Source organism: Chiloscyllium plagiosum, chromosome 20, assembly GCF_004010195.1.
Source record: "Chiloscyllium plagiosum isolate BGI_BamShark_2017 chromosome 20, ASM401019v2, whole genome shotgun sequence".
Classification (NCBI taxonomy): domain Eukaryota; kingdom Metazoa; phylum Chordata; class Chondrichthyes; order Orectolobiformes; family Hemiscylliidae; genus Chiloscyllium; species Chiloscyllium plagiosum.
In genome coordinates this window covers 50,349,980-50,368,396 of record NC_057729.1, presented here as the reverse complement: position 1 = coordinate 50,368,396, position 18,417 = coordinate 50,349,980, and the positions used below count along the sequence as shown (strand labels likewise).

Sequence of the window (18,417 nt, the reverse complement as noted above, 5' to 3'; positions counted from 1 at the left end):
GCATGGCACTCATCCACAAACTCCATCAACAAACACATCGACCTGGACCCAATATACAGGCCACTAGAGCGGACAGCTGAAACTGACAACCAGAAGCGGCAGGGACAGGTCACTATAAATGCCGGAGGAAACACCACAGAAGTGCATCATAGGAGGCTCCCAAGCACCGAGGATGTCACCTAGACAGGGGACGAAACGTTTGCAACAAAAATTTCCAGCTCGGCGAACAGAACCACAACAACGAGCACCCGAGCTACAAATCTTCACCCAAACTTTGAAGAGAATTTCAAAGTTTAGTAACAATGCAGAAATGCATCCTCATCCTAATCCCAAATGGCTGTCCTCTTATCCCAATTTTACCATATTCTGCAGGGTCATTCTCTAACCACGGAAACTGATCATTTATTTCAATGAGATCACTTCTGAACGAGAGAGAACACAGATCTATTTGACATAATCGCTCCTCATAAAGCAATCTGTAGTTAACTATATTGTCAGATGGACTTACTGGATTGGGTGTGAGACTTGAATTTCATACATGGTCTTCTCAAATGATCTGACAAATCATTCAGTTGCAACAAAAGCTACAAAACAAAAGAGTCTAAGAAAGAATTGGAAGTATTACCTGACACTGACTCTGGCATTGATTATGTTAAAGGCACACATCCAGCTGCAAATTCCTTACCAGCCAAGGACATGCCAAAATTAGGAAAACAGGCTAATCAAGCAAAAAACTAATAAACCACATTTACAGAGTCAGACCTTCCTGCCAACACTCTCGACTTCACCAGTACCTTCCCTGGATACATTGTGTGCCCTGGCAGGACAGACCCAGACATGGAGGTGCCTTGGGAGTTTCGAACACTGATTACAGACATCCCTCAAGTCTCATAGCATTTCACCAAAAAGTCAAAAAACCTTGTTATCATCACCAAACATGCTACTTCAACTGATGAATCATGCAATTCCACATTGAGCAACACTTGGAAGAACTGGTGCTCTCATACTGAAAATACTTGTAACAGGAGACTAGAATGCCCTTTGTTTTAATTGGATTGACTTATTCCAATGTACTGCTGGCTGGGCTTCCAAATCCTACCCTCAAACTGGAGGTCATCCAAAGCACCGCAGCTTGTGCCTCTGGAAATTTGGTGATTTAATTTGCAATATCACCCATACTAGTTCGACTACACAAGCCACCCAGCCAAGAAGTTGTTTGGATTGCAAAATTCTCACACCTCTTTTCAAATCTCAACATGGTCTCTTCTTTCACCACCTCTAGTCTTAAATCAGTCCCACCATCATCCGAAATATCTGGTCTCCTCTAATTCTGGTCTATCAGTCACTCACTCACTGATACTAAATCTTGAGTTGCTTAAGTCCCAAGCTCTAGAATCCCCCCTCAAATCTTACTTTCGTCCTCAAGACACTCCTTAAAAAATTGAGTAAATACTCCTTACTGACCTGCATGTCATGTTTTACATAGAAAAATAGAAGACAGAATAGGCCATTAGACCCCTCATGGCTGATCACTGAGCTCAATACCTTAATAATGCCCCTCACTACCTCCCTCCCCTCCATGCCCATTGATCACTAAGCACAAGAGCTATATCTACTTCTGTCTTCAATAGAATCATAAAAGACAAGAGGAGTTTATAATGGTTAAATGGTTTCGAACATATTGTCTAAGGCCTTTCACAGGCATTATAAGCTGTTGTCGCCCATCACAAAGGGCAGCTCAACAGCCCCACAGACTGAGCCTTGAAAGACAGTTGGCACCTGATGAAGGGCTCCTAACTGAAATGTCGATTTTCCAGCTCCTCAGATGTGCCTGACCTGCTGTGCTTTTCCAGCACCACTTAATCTTGACCTTTCACCTACAGCCAGTAGTCAGATAAAAATCTACTTGAGCACAGTCTCACCAAGCAACTCATTGCATTTGGGTCTTTCCATGATTACACTGATATGCGTGACCATCAATGTTCCCTGAAGAAACAAAATCCCATCTACACATTGAGAACACAATCCATTGTGTTGCACGATTTGTCTTACACTAGAAAGGTTGGATTCACAACAGATCCAGCAGGTCAAATACTGGATACACATGATGTGCACAGTGGAACTGTATTCAACATAATCAACTTCTTGGAAAGGTTTATCTTCCACTCTGCCATTACTAATAAATTAGGAGATCCATGATGGTTCAATGAAGTGCGTAGGAGGGGATGCCAGGAGCAGCATCACATAGCTCCAAGCGGTGACAGCCTGAAGCAAAAACACAGCACTCAATGCATGAAAGAGAAAGAAGCACAGACGTCAGCACTTAATCAGATCAAGGATCTGCAATCCTGCCACACACAGTTGTGAATGGAGGATTAGAATTAAATTAGGAATCTGGAGACTTTTGGACTATCCTGATCCTCAATGTTAGCACAGCCACCAGATCAGTAAAAAAGAAAAGGTTTAAGTACTTACAACCATCTTCAGGTAGACATGCTAAGTTGATCAGTCAATATAGCCTTCTCTTGAGATTACAGAAGCCAGACAACATCAGCAATTCAATCCACAAGATCAAGAAATAGTTAGGCGCACTAAATATAGCAAAGACTATGGGCTCTGATCACAGCTGGTGGCAGTACTAAAGACTTGTGCTCCCCAATTCGCTGTAAACCTAACCAAGTTGTTCCAGTATAGCTACAACATTGGTATTGAAGAGACAAGGCAGAAAATTAGACTAGATTCCCTAATGACTTGAGATCTTCCTATACATAAAATGCAGGACAAATTCAATCCATCCAATTACTGTGCCATCAATCTTCTCTCAATCATCAGCAAAGTGAGGGGTAGGTTGCCCACAGTTCTATCGAGAGAGTCACTTAACCTTTGCACCAACACTCCATTCGGGTTCCTCCAGGGCCAGCCACCATCTGACCTTATTACAAAGAGCCAAATTCTACATGAATGGCAAGAGTAATTGCCTCTGACATCAGGGCAGCATTTAACCAAGTGTAGCATCAAGACCCTAAGTGGCACGGTGGCTAGCAGTGCTGCCTCACTGCACCAGAGACCTGGGTTCAATTCCAACCTCGAATGACTGTCTGTATGGAGTTTGCATGCTCTCCCCATGTCTGCACAGATTTCCTCTGGGTTCTCCAATTTCCTCCCACAGTCCAAAGATGTGCAGGTTAGGCAGATCAGCCATGCTAAATTGCCCATAGTGTCCACGGATGTGCAGGCTAGGTGGATCAGCTAAGAAAAATGCAAGGTTACAGGGATAAGGTAGGGGGTGGGTCTAGATGGGTTGCACTTCGGAGGGTTGGTGTGGACTTAATGGACCGAATGGCCTATTCCACACTGTAGGGATTCTATTATGATTCTATGAAAATCGAAATTCACAGGACAAAAAAACTTTTCTGGTTACAGGAAGAGGATTTAGGAGTCCAGTCATCTTCAACACAGAACATCACTGTAAGAGTTTTTTTAGACAGCTTGAGGTCTAAGCATCTGCAGTGACCTCAATGCTGATCTTTCCTCCATTATCAAGTCAGACGTAAAGATGTTTGATTCCACCATGTACAGCACCATTTGCAACTCCTGACAAAATGAAGCAGAAGCTTGCATACATAGCAAAATCCTGACAATATCAAGATTTGGATTTATAAGTGGGAAGAAATATTTACACGTTGCAAGTGCCAAACAGAGACCACTTCCAACAAGCAATAGTCTACCACCTTCCCTTAACATTGAACAGTACTACAATAATCAACTCCTCCACTAACATTAATGAGAAAATGAACTGGAACCAGCCATATACATTCTGTGGCTACAAATGTAGATCAGAGTTGGGAATTTTATGGAAAGTAACCTTCTGACTCTTCACAGTGCATGCCCGCCATCTACAAAGGACAAGTTAAGAGTTCAACAGAATACACCACTTGGCTGGATGAATGCAGCTCAAATAACATCTAAATACTTGAAACCACCCAGAACAGAGCAGTCCACTTTATCAGCAGCTCATCCACCAATGCTGTGTACTACACAAGAAGTATTGCAGCCAATGCTCCTCCACAGCTCCTCCAAACCCACAACCTGTATCACCTGGATAAACAAGAGCAGCAGATGCACAAGAACACCTCCACTTGCAAGTTCCATCCAGGCCACAAACCATCCTAACTTGGAATTTTTTTGCTGTTCCTTCATTGTCACAGGATCAAAATCCACAAACTCCCACTCTATTAACAACATGGGTGTAGCCACATCAAGACCACAAAGCCAAACCTGCACCATTGGCAATTTGTGCAGGAATGCTAATCTAGTCTCAGCAAAGGGAGAAAGACAGCTAAAGAGGGCCTTAAAAGTAAAGTCAAACATCAGAATATTACACCTTGCAGCTATGCTTTTATGGAAGATAGTTGATTAAAAAGAGATGAGGACACCTCTTCTTATGCAGTAAGTTATGGTCAGGAATTCACTGCAGCAAACCCCAGTGACAGCAGATTTAATAGTGAATTCCAAAGGGAATCAGACATACTTGTAAGGCTGTAAATTTGCAGAGCGATGGAGAAAGAACAGGAGAGAAAGACTAATTAGGATGCTTTACAAAGTTGCAATGGGCTGGACTGATTGTACCATACAGTGCACAATACTTTCTTTGAACTGGTTATCAGAACAAATCTCAAAATGTATCGCCTTAAAATCTAACAGTAAATATGCTATCAATTCTGAGAACAATGAAATGGTGCTTAATAGGTTAGCATCTCACCTGATGTCATCTATTTGATTTATTAAGTATATCCTCAACTTTCTTTTAATTGAGTAGCACATAAATTTCCTAAGATGGATAATACAATAAAAGACATGGTAAGACACACTGTTTAGACAGGAAAGATGAAGTAGAGATAGGATAAGAACAATACATCACAGGAGGCAGCTAAAAACCCCAACTAGCTCATCCCGCATTTCCATTCTTCCCCCAGTGTCTGAAATGCTTCCTCTTGCAATTTGCTTTTGAAAACTAAAATATAATCTGTTCCTACCACACATTAGACAATGCACTTTGAAATTAATCACAGTATATCAAAACATTTGCTTGTGTAATTTCCAGTCCTTTAAGCAACCACCTCATATTTGTACCCTCTGATCCTTCACACATTGGAAGCAGTCTCTCAATTTCATCTTACCTTTGGTCAATTTTAAACACATCCATCCAATCTGCTCTCAAGTTGTCCCTGCTCCAGGAAGAGTAAATAACCTCAGTTTTTCTAGTTTATCCAATTAAAATTCCTGGAACCATTTAAGCAAATCCCTTCTGCATGCTCTCCAAAGCATTGCCCAGAAGGAGAGAACAACTTTACTGGGACCAAACTTGCAATTTATAAAGTTCTCAGAAACTTTATTTATGTTTCCTCTTCACAGATGCTGCCAGACCGGCAAAGTTTTTCCAGCAATATCTGTTTTCGTTAGCAATTTATAAAGATTCACTAGAACTTCAAGCTTCTATGCATGATATTCATGATCCTCCACTTCATTGATGACTACAACAGCAGCTACACTTTGGATGACCAGAAACATGTGCTTGGAAAGCTACCATATAAATGGTCATATTCTTTCAATTAGGCAAAAGTGAGGACTGCAGATGTTGTTCACCTATCCTATCATCTTACTATCAAAGATACACAGAATCAACAGAATGATTAAAACAGAGAGTGAGGACGTTTGGGCTGTCATATCTGTGCTGGTTCTTTGCAAGAGCAAATCACTTCTTCCACTCCTCCACTTTATTTCCGTCACCACCAAACGTTTCCTCTTCAACCAACTGTCCAGTTCTCTTTTGAAAGCTGTGATAAAATCTGCCTCCACCACACTCTTAGGCAGTGAATTTTAGATTGCACCCACTCACCAGATAAGTAAAAGATTTTCCTAACGTCATAGTTACCTGTTACCAAAATCACCTTGTATCAGTGTCAAAGTCAAAAAGTGTGGTGGAAAAGCATAGCCGGTCAGGCAGCATCCAAGGAGCAGGAGAATCGACATTTCGAGCAGATGCTCTTCATTAGGAATGGGGGAGGGGTGGGGAAAGGTGGTTGGGAGATAAATGGGAGGGACGTTAGGCTGGAGTTGGGAATTCAACAAGTAGACGGGGGGGGGGGGGGGGGGTGTTGATGGTGATAGGGTGAGAAGGAAGATGGACAGGTAGGACATTTTAAAAGGACGGTGCTGATTCGGAGGGCTGGATCTGGGATAAGGTAGGGGATGGGGAGATCAGAAAACTGGTGAATATCAATATTGGAGGAGAAAGTGAGGGCTGCAGATGCTGGAGATCAGAGCTGAAAATGTGTTGCTGGAAAAGCACAGGTCAGGCAGCATCCAAGGAATAGGAGAATCAAAGTTTCGGGCATAAGTCCTTCTTCAGGAATGAGGAAAGGGTGTCCAGCAGGCTAAGATAAAAGGTAGCAGGAGGGACTTGGGGGAGGGGCTTTGGAAATGCGATAGGTGGAGGGAGGTCAAGGTGAGGGTGATAGGCCGGAGTGGGGTGGGGGCGGAGAGGTCAGGAAGAAGATTGCAGGTTAGGAAGGCGGTGCTGAGTTCGAGGGATTTGACTGAGACAAGGTGGGGGGAGGGGAAATGAAGAAACTGGAGAAATCTGAGTTCATCCCTTGTGGTTGGAGGGTTCCCAGGCAGAAGATGAGGCGCTCTTCCTCCAACCGTCGTGTTGCCATGGAGGCGCCCTTCCTCCAACCGTCGTGTTGCCAAGGAGGTGCTCTTCTGCCTGGGAACCCTCCAACCACAAGGGATGAACTCAGATTTCTCCAGTTTCCTCATTTCCCCTCCCCCCACCTTGCCTCAGTCAAATCCCTCGAACTCAGCACCGCCTTCCTAACCTGCAATCTTCTTCCTGACCTCTCCGCCCCCACCCCACTCCGGCCTATCACCCTCACCTTGACCTCCTTTCACCTATCGCATTTCCAAAGCCCCTCCCCCAAGTCCCTCCTCCCTACCTTTTATCTTAGCCTGCTGGACACACTTTCCTCATTCCTGAAGAAGGGCTTATGCCCAAAACGTTGATTCTCCTGTTCTTTGGATGCTGCCTGACCTGCTGCGCTTTTCCAGCAACACATTCTCAGAATATCAATATTGATCCAGTGTGATTGGACAGTCCCAAGGCAGAAGAGGAGGTGTTCTTCCTCCAGTTGTTGGGTGGCTAGAATTTGGCAGTGGAAGTGGCCCAGGACTTGTATATCCTTGACAGAGTTTTCGGCCATAAGGCAGTGGGGTTGATTGATGCATGTCTCCCAGAGATGCTCTCTGAAACGTTCTGCAAATTGGCATCCTGTCTCCCCAATGTAGGGGAGACCACATCGAGAGGAACGCACACAGTAGATCAGGTGTTTGCAGGTGCAGGAAAATCTCTGCTGCATGCGCAAGGATCCTTTGGGGCCTTGGATGGAGGTGAGAGAGGGTGTGGGTGCAGGTTTTATGTTGGCAAGGTGACAGTGAAGGGTGGGTTGGTGATGGTCCTAACAAAGGAGTCACGGAGGGAATAGTCTCTGCAGAATGCTTAAACGAGTGGGGAGAGAAGTGCATCTCTGGTGGTGAGGTCTGACTGTAGTTAATGGAAATGGCAGAGGATGATACGCTATACCTGGAGATTGGCGGGGTGGAAGGTGAGGACCAGGGAGGCTTTGTCCTTGTTGCAATTAGAGGGGTGGGGTTCAAGGGCAGAGTTGCAGGAAGTGGAGGAGATGCACTGGTGGGCATTGTTGACCATGTGGGAAGGGCAATTGCGATCATTGAAGTAGGAGACCATCTGGGATGCTCTGGAGTGGAATTGGTCCTCCTAGGAGCAGATGCGGCAGAGGTGGAGAAATCAGAAATAAGGGATAACGTTTCTACAGAAGCATTTTGACATGCAAGTCCTGGGCTACCTCCACCACCAAATTCTAACCACCTGACGACTGGTGGAAGAATTCATCTTCCACCTTGGGACCCTCCAACTACATGGGTCAATGTCAATTTCATCAGTTTCCTGATCTCTCCTCCGGGGAGAAAGTGAGGTCTGCAGATGCTGGAGATCAGAGCTGAAAATGTGTTGCTGGAAAAGCGCAGCAGGTCAGGCAGCATCCAGGGAACAGAAGAATCGACATTTCGGGCATAAGCCCTTCTTCAGGATCTCTCCTCCCCCAACCTTATCTCTGTTCCAAAGCTTCAAATCAGCACCACCCTCTTGAACTGTCCTACCTGTCCATCTTCCTTCCCATCTATCCGTTCCACCCTTACTCTGACCAATCACCACCACCCCCACCATCATCTACCTATCGCATTCCCAGCTACCTTACCCCCAGCCCCACACCCCCTCCCATTTATCTCTCAGCACCCTTGGGCCACCCCACCCATTCCTTATGAAGAGCTTATGCTCAAAACGTTGACTCTCCTGATTCTCAGATGCTGCCTGAATGGCTGTGCTTTACCAGCACCACACTTTTTGACTCTGCTCTCTAGCAACTGCAGTCCTCATTTTCTCCTTGTATGTGTCCTTCAGTTCTTAATATTTTTGTCAATAGGAACAGTTCCTCCCTAATCTAATCAAACCAGATCCTTCACAATTCTCAACATGTCTGACATCATTATATTTTCCTCTTCTTTCAGAGCAGCCCCTGCTTCTCCACAATATCATGATTGGATTCCTAACTAGGTTACTTCCCTTGAACTCTCCTATATCCTTTCTAACGCCTTCTAATATATAAAACAACGTAACCAAGTATATAGATATCCAACACAAACAAGCAAACAATTTAAACAGTGACAAAGGCATAGGTAACTTGCATGAAACCAAAAGGGTATACTTGAGAAGTACATCCTGTATTTGTGAACCGTGCATTAAAAATGTAATTCCTTTTTCCCCCAAGCTGGTTTCTTCAGCTGCTGTGCCATTCCCCCTGGAAGTATCACTAAAAGCACAAACATACAGGCATCCAAATAAAACATTACACAATTTGAAGAGAAGCACACACAGCAAGTTAGGTCTGGCAGCTTCTGCCAAGAGAAAATATGAGCTAACCTTTCGAGTCCGGTGACCCTTCTTCAGTCAGTGGACTTGAAGAGTTAACTCTGTTTCTCTCTTTGCAGATGCTGCCAGACCTGCAGAGTTTCTCCAGCCCTGTGTGTGTGTATATACAGTATTTGCTTGGGGTTGGAGACCTGGCTCTTTGTGAGCTTACTGTGGCTCAGTTTGTTTTTTGGAAGGAACAGGAGAAAACTTCGACCCGTCTGCTGGATGGATTAGAGGGAAGGAGGAGGAGGAGGTGGTACCTGTCCAGCCCAGTCCGGCCCGGCCCGGCCCAGCCTGAGCCCACCCGCCCCAATACCTCACCTTAGACTTGGCACAGCTGACCGAGCGCAGGGCCCCGAAGAAGATGGGCAGCAGCGCCATCAGCACCAGGCTCCCGTAGGCCACCGCCGACCCTTCGGGAGTCGCCACGAACCGGGCCGTGGCGTTGGCGGCGATGGTTTCGGTATCGTTCAGGGTGGTATTGTCGGCGGGCAGCGGGCTCTCCATCTCCGCCATGTTTTTTTTCCCCCCTCCCCCTTGTCCAGAGCCTGAGGAAAAGGCCACGTTTCCTTAGCGGCCGGCGGCGGACGTGACGTCGCGCAACGGGAGGGAGGGCACCGGAAACCGTCATCGTCACAGCAACCGGCCGAATCACCATAGCAACTGGCCAGAAGACCGCAAGGTGCAAGGGAGAGGAGGAGGCCGCTCAGCCCCTCCACCCCGCTCCTGTTCCTGTAAGAAATAGGGAGAGGAAGAGGCCTCTCAGCCCCTCCACCCCGCTCCTGTTCCTGTAAGAAATAGGGAGAGGAGGAGGCCACTCAGCCCCTCCACCCTGCTCCTGTTCCTGTAAGAAATAGGGATGGGGAGGCCACTCAGCCCCTCCACCCCGCTCCTGTTCCTGTAAGAAATAGGTACAGGAGGAGGCCACTCAGCCCCTCCACCCTGCTCCTGTTCCTGTAAGAAATAGGGATGGGGAGGCCACTCAGCCCCTCCACCCAGCTCCTGTTCCTGTAAGAAATAGGGATGGGGAGGAGGCCACTCAGCCCCTCCACCCCACTCCTGATCCTGTAAGAAATAGGGAGAAGAGGGGGAGGAGGTGGCCACTCAGCCCCTCCACCCCACTCCTGTTCCTGTAAGAAATAGGGATAGGAGGAGACCGCTCAGCCTCTCCACCCACTCCTGGATCTGTAAGAAAAAGAGCTGGGAGAACACGGTGGCTCAGTAGTTAGCACTGCTGTCTCAGAGCACCAGGGTCCCAGGTTTGATTCCAGCCTCAGGTGATTGTGTGGTGTTTGCACATTCTCCCTGTGTCTGTGTCGGTTTTCTCCAGGTGCTCTGGTTTCCTCCCACAGTCCGAAGATGTGCTGGTCAGGTGAATTGGCCATGTTAAATTGTCCATAATGTTCGGGAAATGGGTCTAGCTGGTTTATTCTTTGGAGGGTCGGTGTGGTCTGGTTGGGCCAAAGGGCCTGTTTCCACACTGTAGGGAATCTAATCAAGACCGCTCAGCCCCTCCACCCTGCTCCCATAAAAAATGGGGATGGAAGAGGCTGCTCAGCCCTTCGAGCCTTCTCCTGTAGAAATAGGGACAGGAACAAGCTGTCAGAGAAGTCGAGGAGGCTGGTACAATGACAACATTTAAAAGTCATCTTGAAATATATATGAATAGGAAGGGTTTGGGGCATATGGGACAAGGGCTAGCAAATGGAACAAGTTTTTTTTTTCCGTTAAAACTTTACTCCCACACCACCACCTAACGGCAGTAGTGCTTATATTTTCCCCACCACCCATGTCGTGTGTGTGCAGGTGTGAGACACAGTGAAAGACAACACGTGTACAAATCTTTATTCAATTTCCACCAACAGGAAGAAAAGAAACACCACGGTGGCCAGTGACAGGCAGTGCCCTTCTCATCAAAGGGCAATAGTGGGTGATCAAAAAATTGAAGGAGAAGGCAGGGATTAAATCCAAATAGAATTGGAGAGAGAAATAAAGCACTCCACTCGCTGAGGTGCCACGTCTCCCTGAACAGCTCGAGGGTGTTTGATAGACACTGAGTGCTCCTTCTCCAAGGACACCAGGGCTCGGACATAGCCATGAAAGAGGGCCAGGCAATTGGCCATAGTGACCCCCTCCGTGGCCCGCTGCCTGCACCTGTTTATGGCCAGTTTGGCCAGGCCCAGGAGCAGATCCATGAGGAGATCCTCTGAACTACCCTCCCCCCTCCACTCTGGGTGCCCAAAGATCGGGAGCGTGGGACTGAAGTGCAGTCAAAAGCAGAGGAGAAGGTTCTCTAGAAAACTAAAAAGGGAGTGCAACCGACCACACCCAATATATACATGGTCCACGGACTCTGCAGCACCACAGAACAAGCAGTTGGGCTGGGAGTTCGTGAACCACCTCAATCTGCGGTTGCAGGGGACTGCTGTGTGCAGCACCCTCCACCCCAGATCCCCGAGAGAAAGCGGGAGGACTCCTGCGTGGGACAGGATTAATTTAGGATATCCAGTCAGCATCGATGAAGTGAACCGAAGGGTCTGTTTCTGTCCTGTACATCTTGATTTGGAGAGGAGGAGGCGATTCAGCCCCATTCACCCTGCTCCGATATGAAATAAGGACAGGAGGAGGCATGCTTCTATAATAGGGACAGAAGGAGGCCATTCACCCCCTCGAAACTGTTCCTTTAAGATGAAAGGTTGTAAGGAAAGGAGGAGGTCATTCAGCCACTCAAGCCTACTTCTGTTTAACAAAATAGGGACAGGAGGATACCATTCAGCCCCTCAAGCATGCTGCTATCTGATGTAAGGAGAAGAGGAGATCATTCACCCCCCTCGAGCCTTGCTCCACTATATAAAACATGGACAGAAGAAATTAATTCATCACTGCAGAAATAAGTCATTCAGGTCCTCAAGCCTGCTTCACCATGAGGAATAGGTAGCTCAGCCTCCTGGAGCTTACTGTACAATAATGAATAAGAACAGAAGTAGGTTTATCAGCATCCCGTGCCTGCTCTGTCATTCACTATTATCATTGCTGATCATCCTAGTCAGTAACCTGTCCCTGCTTATCCCTCACATCCTTTGATGCCTTGAGCCCCAAGTGCTATATCCAAGTCTGTATTCTGCAGACTTGGTGCAAGAACAGCTTAGGATCTCAAAGCAGATCCTCCTCATAGTCTGTATTGTTTGTATCCCATCAGTGGAACTTAGTCGCTAACATATAATCAACGATACCCAGTTCGAGATAGGTCAGGGCAGGAGAAGGCTGCTCAGCCCTCCACCCTGCTCCTGTAAGAAATAGGGACAGGAGGTAGCCACTATGCCTCTCCACCCCGCTTCTGCTCCTGTAAAAATAGGGACAGGAGGAGGCCGTTCAGCACCTGGAGTAGCATTATTAGACACCAAGTGATTTTCCTCTACTCCATCAGGATATGTGACCCTGTAGGTCTCTACCTGAAAGAGAAGTGTGTCGACAAGCCTACCCAAGGTGAGCAGCAGTGCAAAAAGTGTATAACATGGTGGTGTGTGGTGAAGTTTGCTCATATAACATGATGAGCAGCAGTGCAGATTCTATTTAACTGCCTCATGCCACGTGCTGACAGCAGTAGAGGTCTGACAAGTCACCTTTAAGTGTTCTGCTTATGAAGACAGTCAGCAGCAGAAAGAGCTGAACAATCTTACTGAAGAAAACCTTATGGCAATATTCAACAAGGCCGAATCTACAGTCAGAAGTAAAACACTTTCCCCTCTGGTAAGACAAACACTACAGAAGGTACATTAGAAACATCTTGGAAGCTGAAGTATTAGTCTGCACAGCATTTGCAGATTACACAGGGTGCAAATAATTTGTGGAGTGATCTTGAATTGGGGTTCAGCTGGAGAATACATGGGCATTGGAGCTCTTTGAATAAAGTTAAAATCACTGAATGATAAGGTCAGACATTAAAACTGGTGCAGAATCCAAATAATAGTCTTTGGACTTGAAACATTAATTCTGTTTCACTCTCCACAGATGCTGCCAGCCCTGTTGAGTTTCCCCAGCATTTTATGTTTTTACATGAGCACAGTATTACAGGCTGGATCAGCTGGACTGTACCTACAGCTTAGACCAAACGTCACTGCTAAAGCAAGCAACATGATGAAGCACGCCTATAGTGAGGATAATCAATAGCCACCGAAGTAATTCAAACCAAGTTTGCAGACCTGGACGCATTACAAAGCCAGAATCGTAGTAATAAAGGGTTATATTCAAAGTGTAAGCAAACAAAGTCAAACAGAAGATGCAAGTTACGAGATCCATTATAACCATTTCAGTGAAGTTGGAAATAATTTATTTAGTTAATTCAGAGGATATGGGATTTGCCAGCTGGACCAGCGTATGTTTTTTTATTCATTTACAGAATGTTGGAATCATTTATTGTCCATCCCTAATTGCCCAGAAGGCAGTTAAAAGTCAACTAGATTGCTCTGGGTCTGGACTCTCATGTGGGTCAAAATCTTCTAGGAGAAAGTGAGGACTGCAGATGCTGGAGATCAGAGCTGAAAATGTGTTGCTGGAAAAGCGCAGCGGGTCAGGCAGCATCCAAGGAGCAGGAGAATCGACGTTTTGGGCATAATTTATGCCTGAAGCAGGGCTTATGCCCAAAACGTCGATTCCCCTGCTCCTTGGATGCTGCCTGACCTGCTGCACTTTTCCAGCAACACATTTTCAGCTCTCATGTGGGTCAGACTCGATAAGAACGGCAGAGATTAGTTTCTGTAGAACATGAGTGAACCAAATGGTTTTTTCACCGACAACCGTTTCTTACTGGAGAAGTTGGTAAATTCAATAAAATCTTAAATTTCATTTAATGGGGTAGAGTAATATCACTGGATTTGTAATCCTGAGGCCCAGGCTAATGTTCTGAGTATATGGGTACAAATTCCACCTTGTCAGCTGGGGAAATTTGAATTCAAATAATAAATCTGGAGTATGAAGCTGTAGTGATTGTAAAAGGTCAGCAGGTGGACTTCATTAGAATATGAGTTCCCTGATTGGGGCTGTTAACCTGGTCCAAGTAGGGAGTCCTGGCTGACAGATATAAGCAGGAGGGTCACGGGGTCTGCTCATTCTAGGAGCTGGCTCTGTGCTAGCTGGGTCAGTGTCATGTACTGTGCACATGTAAATAAAGGGTGACTTGGTGACAGGATACCAGCCTTCGTGTAGTTATTTCAGAAGTTAATCTAACTGATGATAACCATGGCAGTTATCACAGATGATTATAAGAATGTGCCTATGCAGGAGAAGTCTAGAGGGAATTGAGTGGTGTTTGTTGAGGTTCATCCCGAGCACCCAAACAGTGTTGTGACGGGGGACTCCGTGCTCTACGGCCTGTTCCCCGGGACGCACACCGAGACGAACATCAACTGTGCCTGGAGGATCATCAACTCGGTGAAAGACGCTCTTTGGGCGGTCCGAAACCTGTTGACCATCCAGCTCAAGGAGTTGAACCCAACTGAGTGTTCCAGACTGGCACATTCCAAGGTCCAGGACTACGTGTTGAGGGACACGCTGAAGCTTGGGGCAGCTGCCGCCAAGGCGCATTGGGGAAAGACCACTGTGTAAGATCTGCCTGCCTAAGAAGAACAGGGGGCCCACCCAGCCATTTGGGCTCCGCTGATGCCTCAGCAGAAGAGCTGTTTAGTAAATGTACAGACTTGTATATAGGAAAAATAAACTTTGATGTCTGTATGTAAAGCAATGTAATGTGTGCACAAGAATGGCATGACCAATTGTATAGAGATCCTAATAATTTTATAAATAAAGTATATTTTTTAAATATATGATGGTTATAAGAATCCATCTGGTTCATTAATGTTCTTTAAGGAAGGGAATCTGCCTTTTTTACGTACCTGTGACTCCAGGTGAACAGCAATGTGGTTGACACCTAAGTGACTTTTGAAATGGCTAAGTAAATCACTCAGTGCTAGGGCAGTCATGACAACAAACACCAGCAATCCCTGTGACCCATGAAAAAACAAAACAAGTTAAATGGTGCAAAACTGGAAACATCTTTTCTTGACTGGCACATGAGAAGAGATTAAATTGATGAGGATTGTATTTATAGAAACCCTACAGTGTAGAAACAGGCCATTTGACTCCACACCAGCTCTCCAAAGAGCACACTACCCTGACCATCCCTGTAACTTTCCATTTCCCATGGCTAACACACCTAACCCACATATCCCTGGATACTATGGGTAATTTAGAATGGCCAATCCACCAAACCTGCACATCTTTGGACTGTGGGAGGAAACCGAAGCACCCGGAGGAAACCCACGCAGCCATGGGGAGAACATGCAAACTCCACACAAATAGTTACCCGAGGATGGAGTTAAACCCAGATCCATGGCACTGTGATGTAGCAGTACTAACCACTGAGCCACCGTGCTGCCCCAAATGAGAGGGAATCTCATGGAAATCTATAAAATGCCAACACCACTGGAAAGGTTAGATGCAGGAAGAATGTCCCTGCTGGTGGGAGGATGCAGAACTGGGGTCATAGTTTAAGCATAAGGGGTAAATTTTTTCAGACTGAGATCAGAATAAGTTTTTTCACCCAGAGTTTGTGGAAATCACTGGTTGAGGCCAAAGCATTATATCTTTTCAAAAAGGTGGTAGAATTTGCTCTTGTGGTTAAAGGGATGAAGGGATATGGGGGGAGGGTGGAATTTGGACATTGAGCTCAATGATCAGTCATCATCATATTGAATGCAGAGCAGACTAAAGCAGGTGAATGGTCTATTCCTGCTCCTATCTTCTGTGTTTCATGGTCATCATTAGACTCTTAATTCAAGATTTCTTATTGAACCTGGTTCCGCAGCACATTTCCTGAGTGACTGGATTAATAATCTGACAATAATACCATTAGGCCATCAAAACCCCAAAACATTTACTGAAACTGCAGATGGTGGGAATCGCACATGCAAAATTTGTAACTTTCAGAGAGGATTGTTGGAGCCCCAGGTGAAAATCAGTCAGAAGAATCCTTAATTAAAATGGGCACAGTTCTTAATTTTGCACAGAGCACAATTCATTCAATAAAGCCATTAACGAAACTGGAATCATTGAGTTAGGCTGTAAACAGTGGGGTTCATCAAAAGACGCCTCAGAAAAGATGGAAATCTTCCATTTTATTTGCTTGGACTAAAAATGTATTGTATATTTCGATTTGGATTTAAACATAGAGGCAGATGGATTTCAGATCTGAAAGTCATTGGGACAGTAACATAAATGCATCAGTTCCATGAAAGTATGTAATTGCAGGCAAGTGCCTGGAAGAACCCCTGGAATATTAATGGATAAAATGTTTCTACTGTTGGTTTTATGACAAGCAAAGTAAACTCATTAAGACAATTAATTTAGTTTTTACAAAACAAAGAATTGTGGTTGGTGGAAATCTGAAATAAAACAGAAAGTGCTGGAGAAACTCAGCAGGTCTGGTAGCACCTGTAAAGAGAGAAACACAATTAATGTTTCAAGTCCAGTGACCCTTTGTCAGAACTGTGAGTTTAGTTTTGACTTCAGAACAGAAGGCTCAATAATTTACTTCAGAAAAACTCAGAGTTTAGTTCAGAATGTAGAATACTTTCCCCTGACAGTGGAATCAAATCCATTCAGGTAACCACACACCTCTGCAGAAGTGTTTTCTAGTCTGTGAAACTTTCAAGCCTGGAGAGTTTAAATTGAAAGATCTGAGTTGATAGAATTAAGAAGGCTTAGACTGTCAGAATTTGAAAGGTTCATGCCAGCAGACTTGGCAAGGAATCATAAAATTGTCTCCATAGCACAGGAAAAAGAAACTTGGGCAAATCAGTAAAGTAAATATTTTAAAAGGCTGAGATAGGAATTATATTTTTTGTGGGATTAAGTCTCAGTAATGGGCGATGTTGGGAAACGAGTTGAAAATTTGTGTTGTTATTTCTGATAGGATCTTAATAAGTCTTCTATTGCTTTGTTTGTTTATTTCTTCTGTTAATCTGTGTGTGCATATGTTTCAGTGATTAATGACTTTGTTAACCAACTGCAAAAAAAAGTCCAGCAAGCCAGGGTTCCTGCTGGAATCCAGCTTTTCCATTATTACCATTAGCTGTGATCATAATATTGCAAAAGGCAGGGACCTTCATTTTATAGAATCATAGTCATATGGCATGAAAACAGACCCTTCGGTCCAACTTGTCCATGTCGACCAGACATTCCAATCTGACCTCGTCCCACTTACCAGCACTTGGCCCACGTCCCTCTAAACCCTTCCTATTCATATAACCATCCAGATGACTTTTAAATGTTGTAATTGTACCCACCCCTCCCACTACCTCTGGCAGCTCGTTCCATACATGCACCATCCTCTGCATGTAAAAGTTACCCTTCAGATCCTTTTTAAATCTTTCTCCTCTCACCTTAAACCTATGGGCTCTAGTTTTGGATTCCCCTCCCCTGGCGAGAAAAGACCTGGTCTATTCATCCTATCCATGCCACTCATGATTTTATAAACCTCTCTAAGCCTCTGATGCTCAAGGGAAAATAACAGCCTATTCAGCCTATCTGTCTAACTCAAACCCTCCAGTCCTGGCAATATCCTTATAAATCTTTTCTCCACCCTCTCAATTTTAACAACTTCCTTCCTATAGAAGAGAGGCCAGAATTAAATATAGTATTCTTAAAAGTGGCCTCACCAATGTCCTGTACAGCCGTAACATGAGGTCTTAACTCCCATACTTAATGTTCTAATCAATGAAAGCAGGCATGTCAAAAAGCCTTCTTCACCACCCTGTCCACCTGTGATTCCACCTTCAAGGAACAATGCACCTGCACCCCAAGGTCTCTTTGTTTGGCTACACTCCACAGAGTCCTACCATTTTGACAAGGAAAGTACAGGAAAACCCTCCAGCAACTGTAGAATCACAAATATTGATGCAAAACTAAATTCCTTTAAGCAATGGAAATAAGTAATCATATTAGGAAGATGGCATCAGAAATATTATTTCTAAGAAGATTTGATTTCAAAGATGGGCCAAATAAATCAGAGTTAGATATCTTGGAGAAAACAATTCTTAAGAAACAGAATAGCTGAATCAGAAGCTGAACAAGATAACTTCTAAACTGAAAAATATGTTGCTCGAAAAGCGCAGCAGGTCAGGCAGCATCAAAGGAGCAGGAGAATCGACGTTTCGGGCATAAGCCCTTTTTCAGGAATGAGGAGGGTGTGCCAAGCAGGCTAAGATAAAAGGTATGGAGGAGGGACTTGGGGGAGGGGCGTTGGGAATGTGATAGGTGGAGGGAGGTTAAGTTGAGGGTGATAGCCGGAGAGGGGGGGGGGGCGGAGAGGT

At 45.1% G+C, this 18,417-nt stretch overlaps 1 protein-coding gene across 2 annotated transcripts in view; it reads right to left on the bottom strand.

Moving 5' to 3' along the window:
* Positions 1-9,625, bottom strand: part of hm13 (histocompatibility (minor) 13) — a 77,085-nt gene extending 67,460 nt beyond the window's left edge. For both annotated transcript variants that reach the window (XM_043710791.1, XM_043710790.1), the window contains exon 1: positions 9,371-9,625. In XM_043710791.1, coding sequence (XP_043566726.1) covers positions 9,371-9,565 — 195 coding nt within the window. In that variant the 5' untranslated portion in view covers positions 9,566-9,625. The remainder of the gene's footprint in view (positions 1-9,370) is intronic.
* Between the last annotated feature and the right edge of the window lie 8,792 nt (positions 9,626-18,417).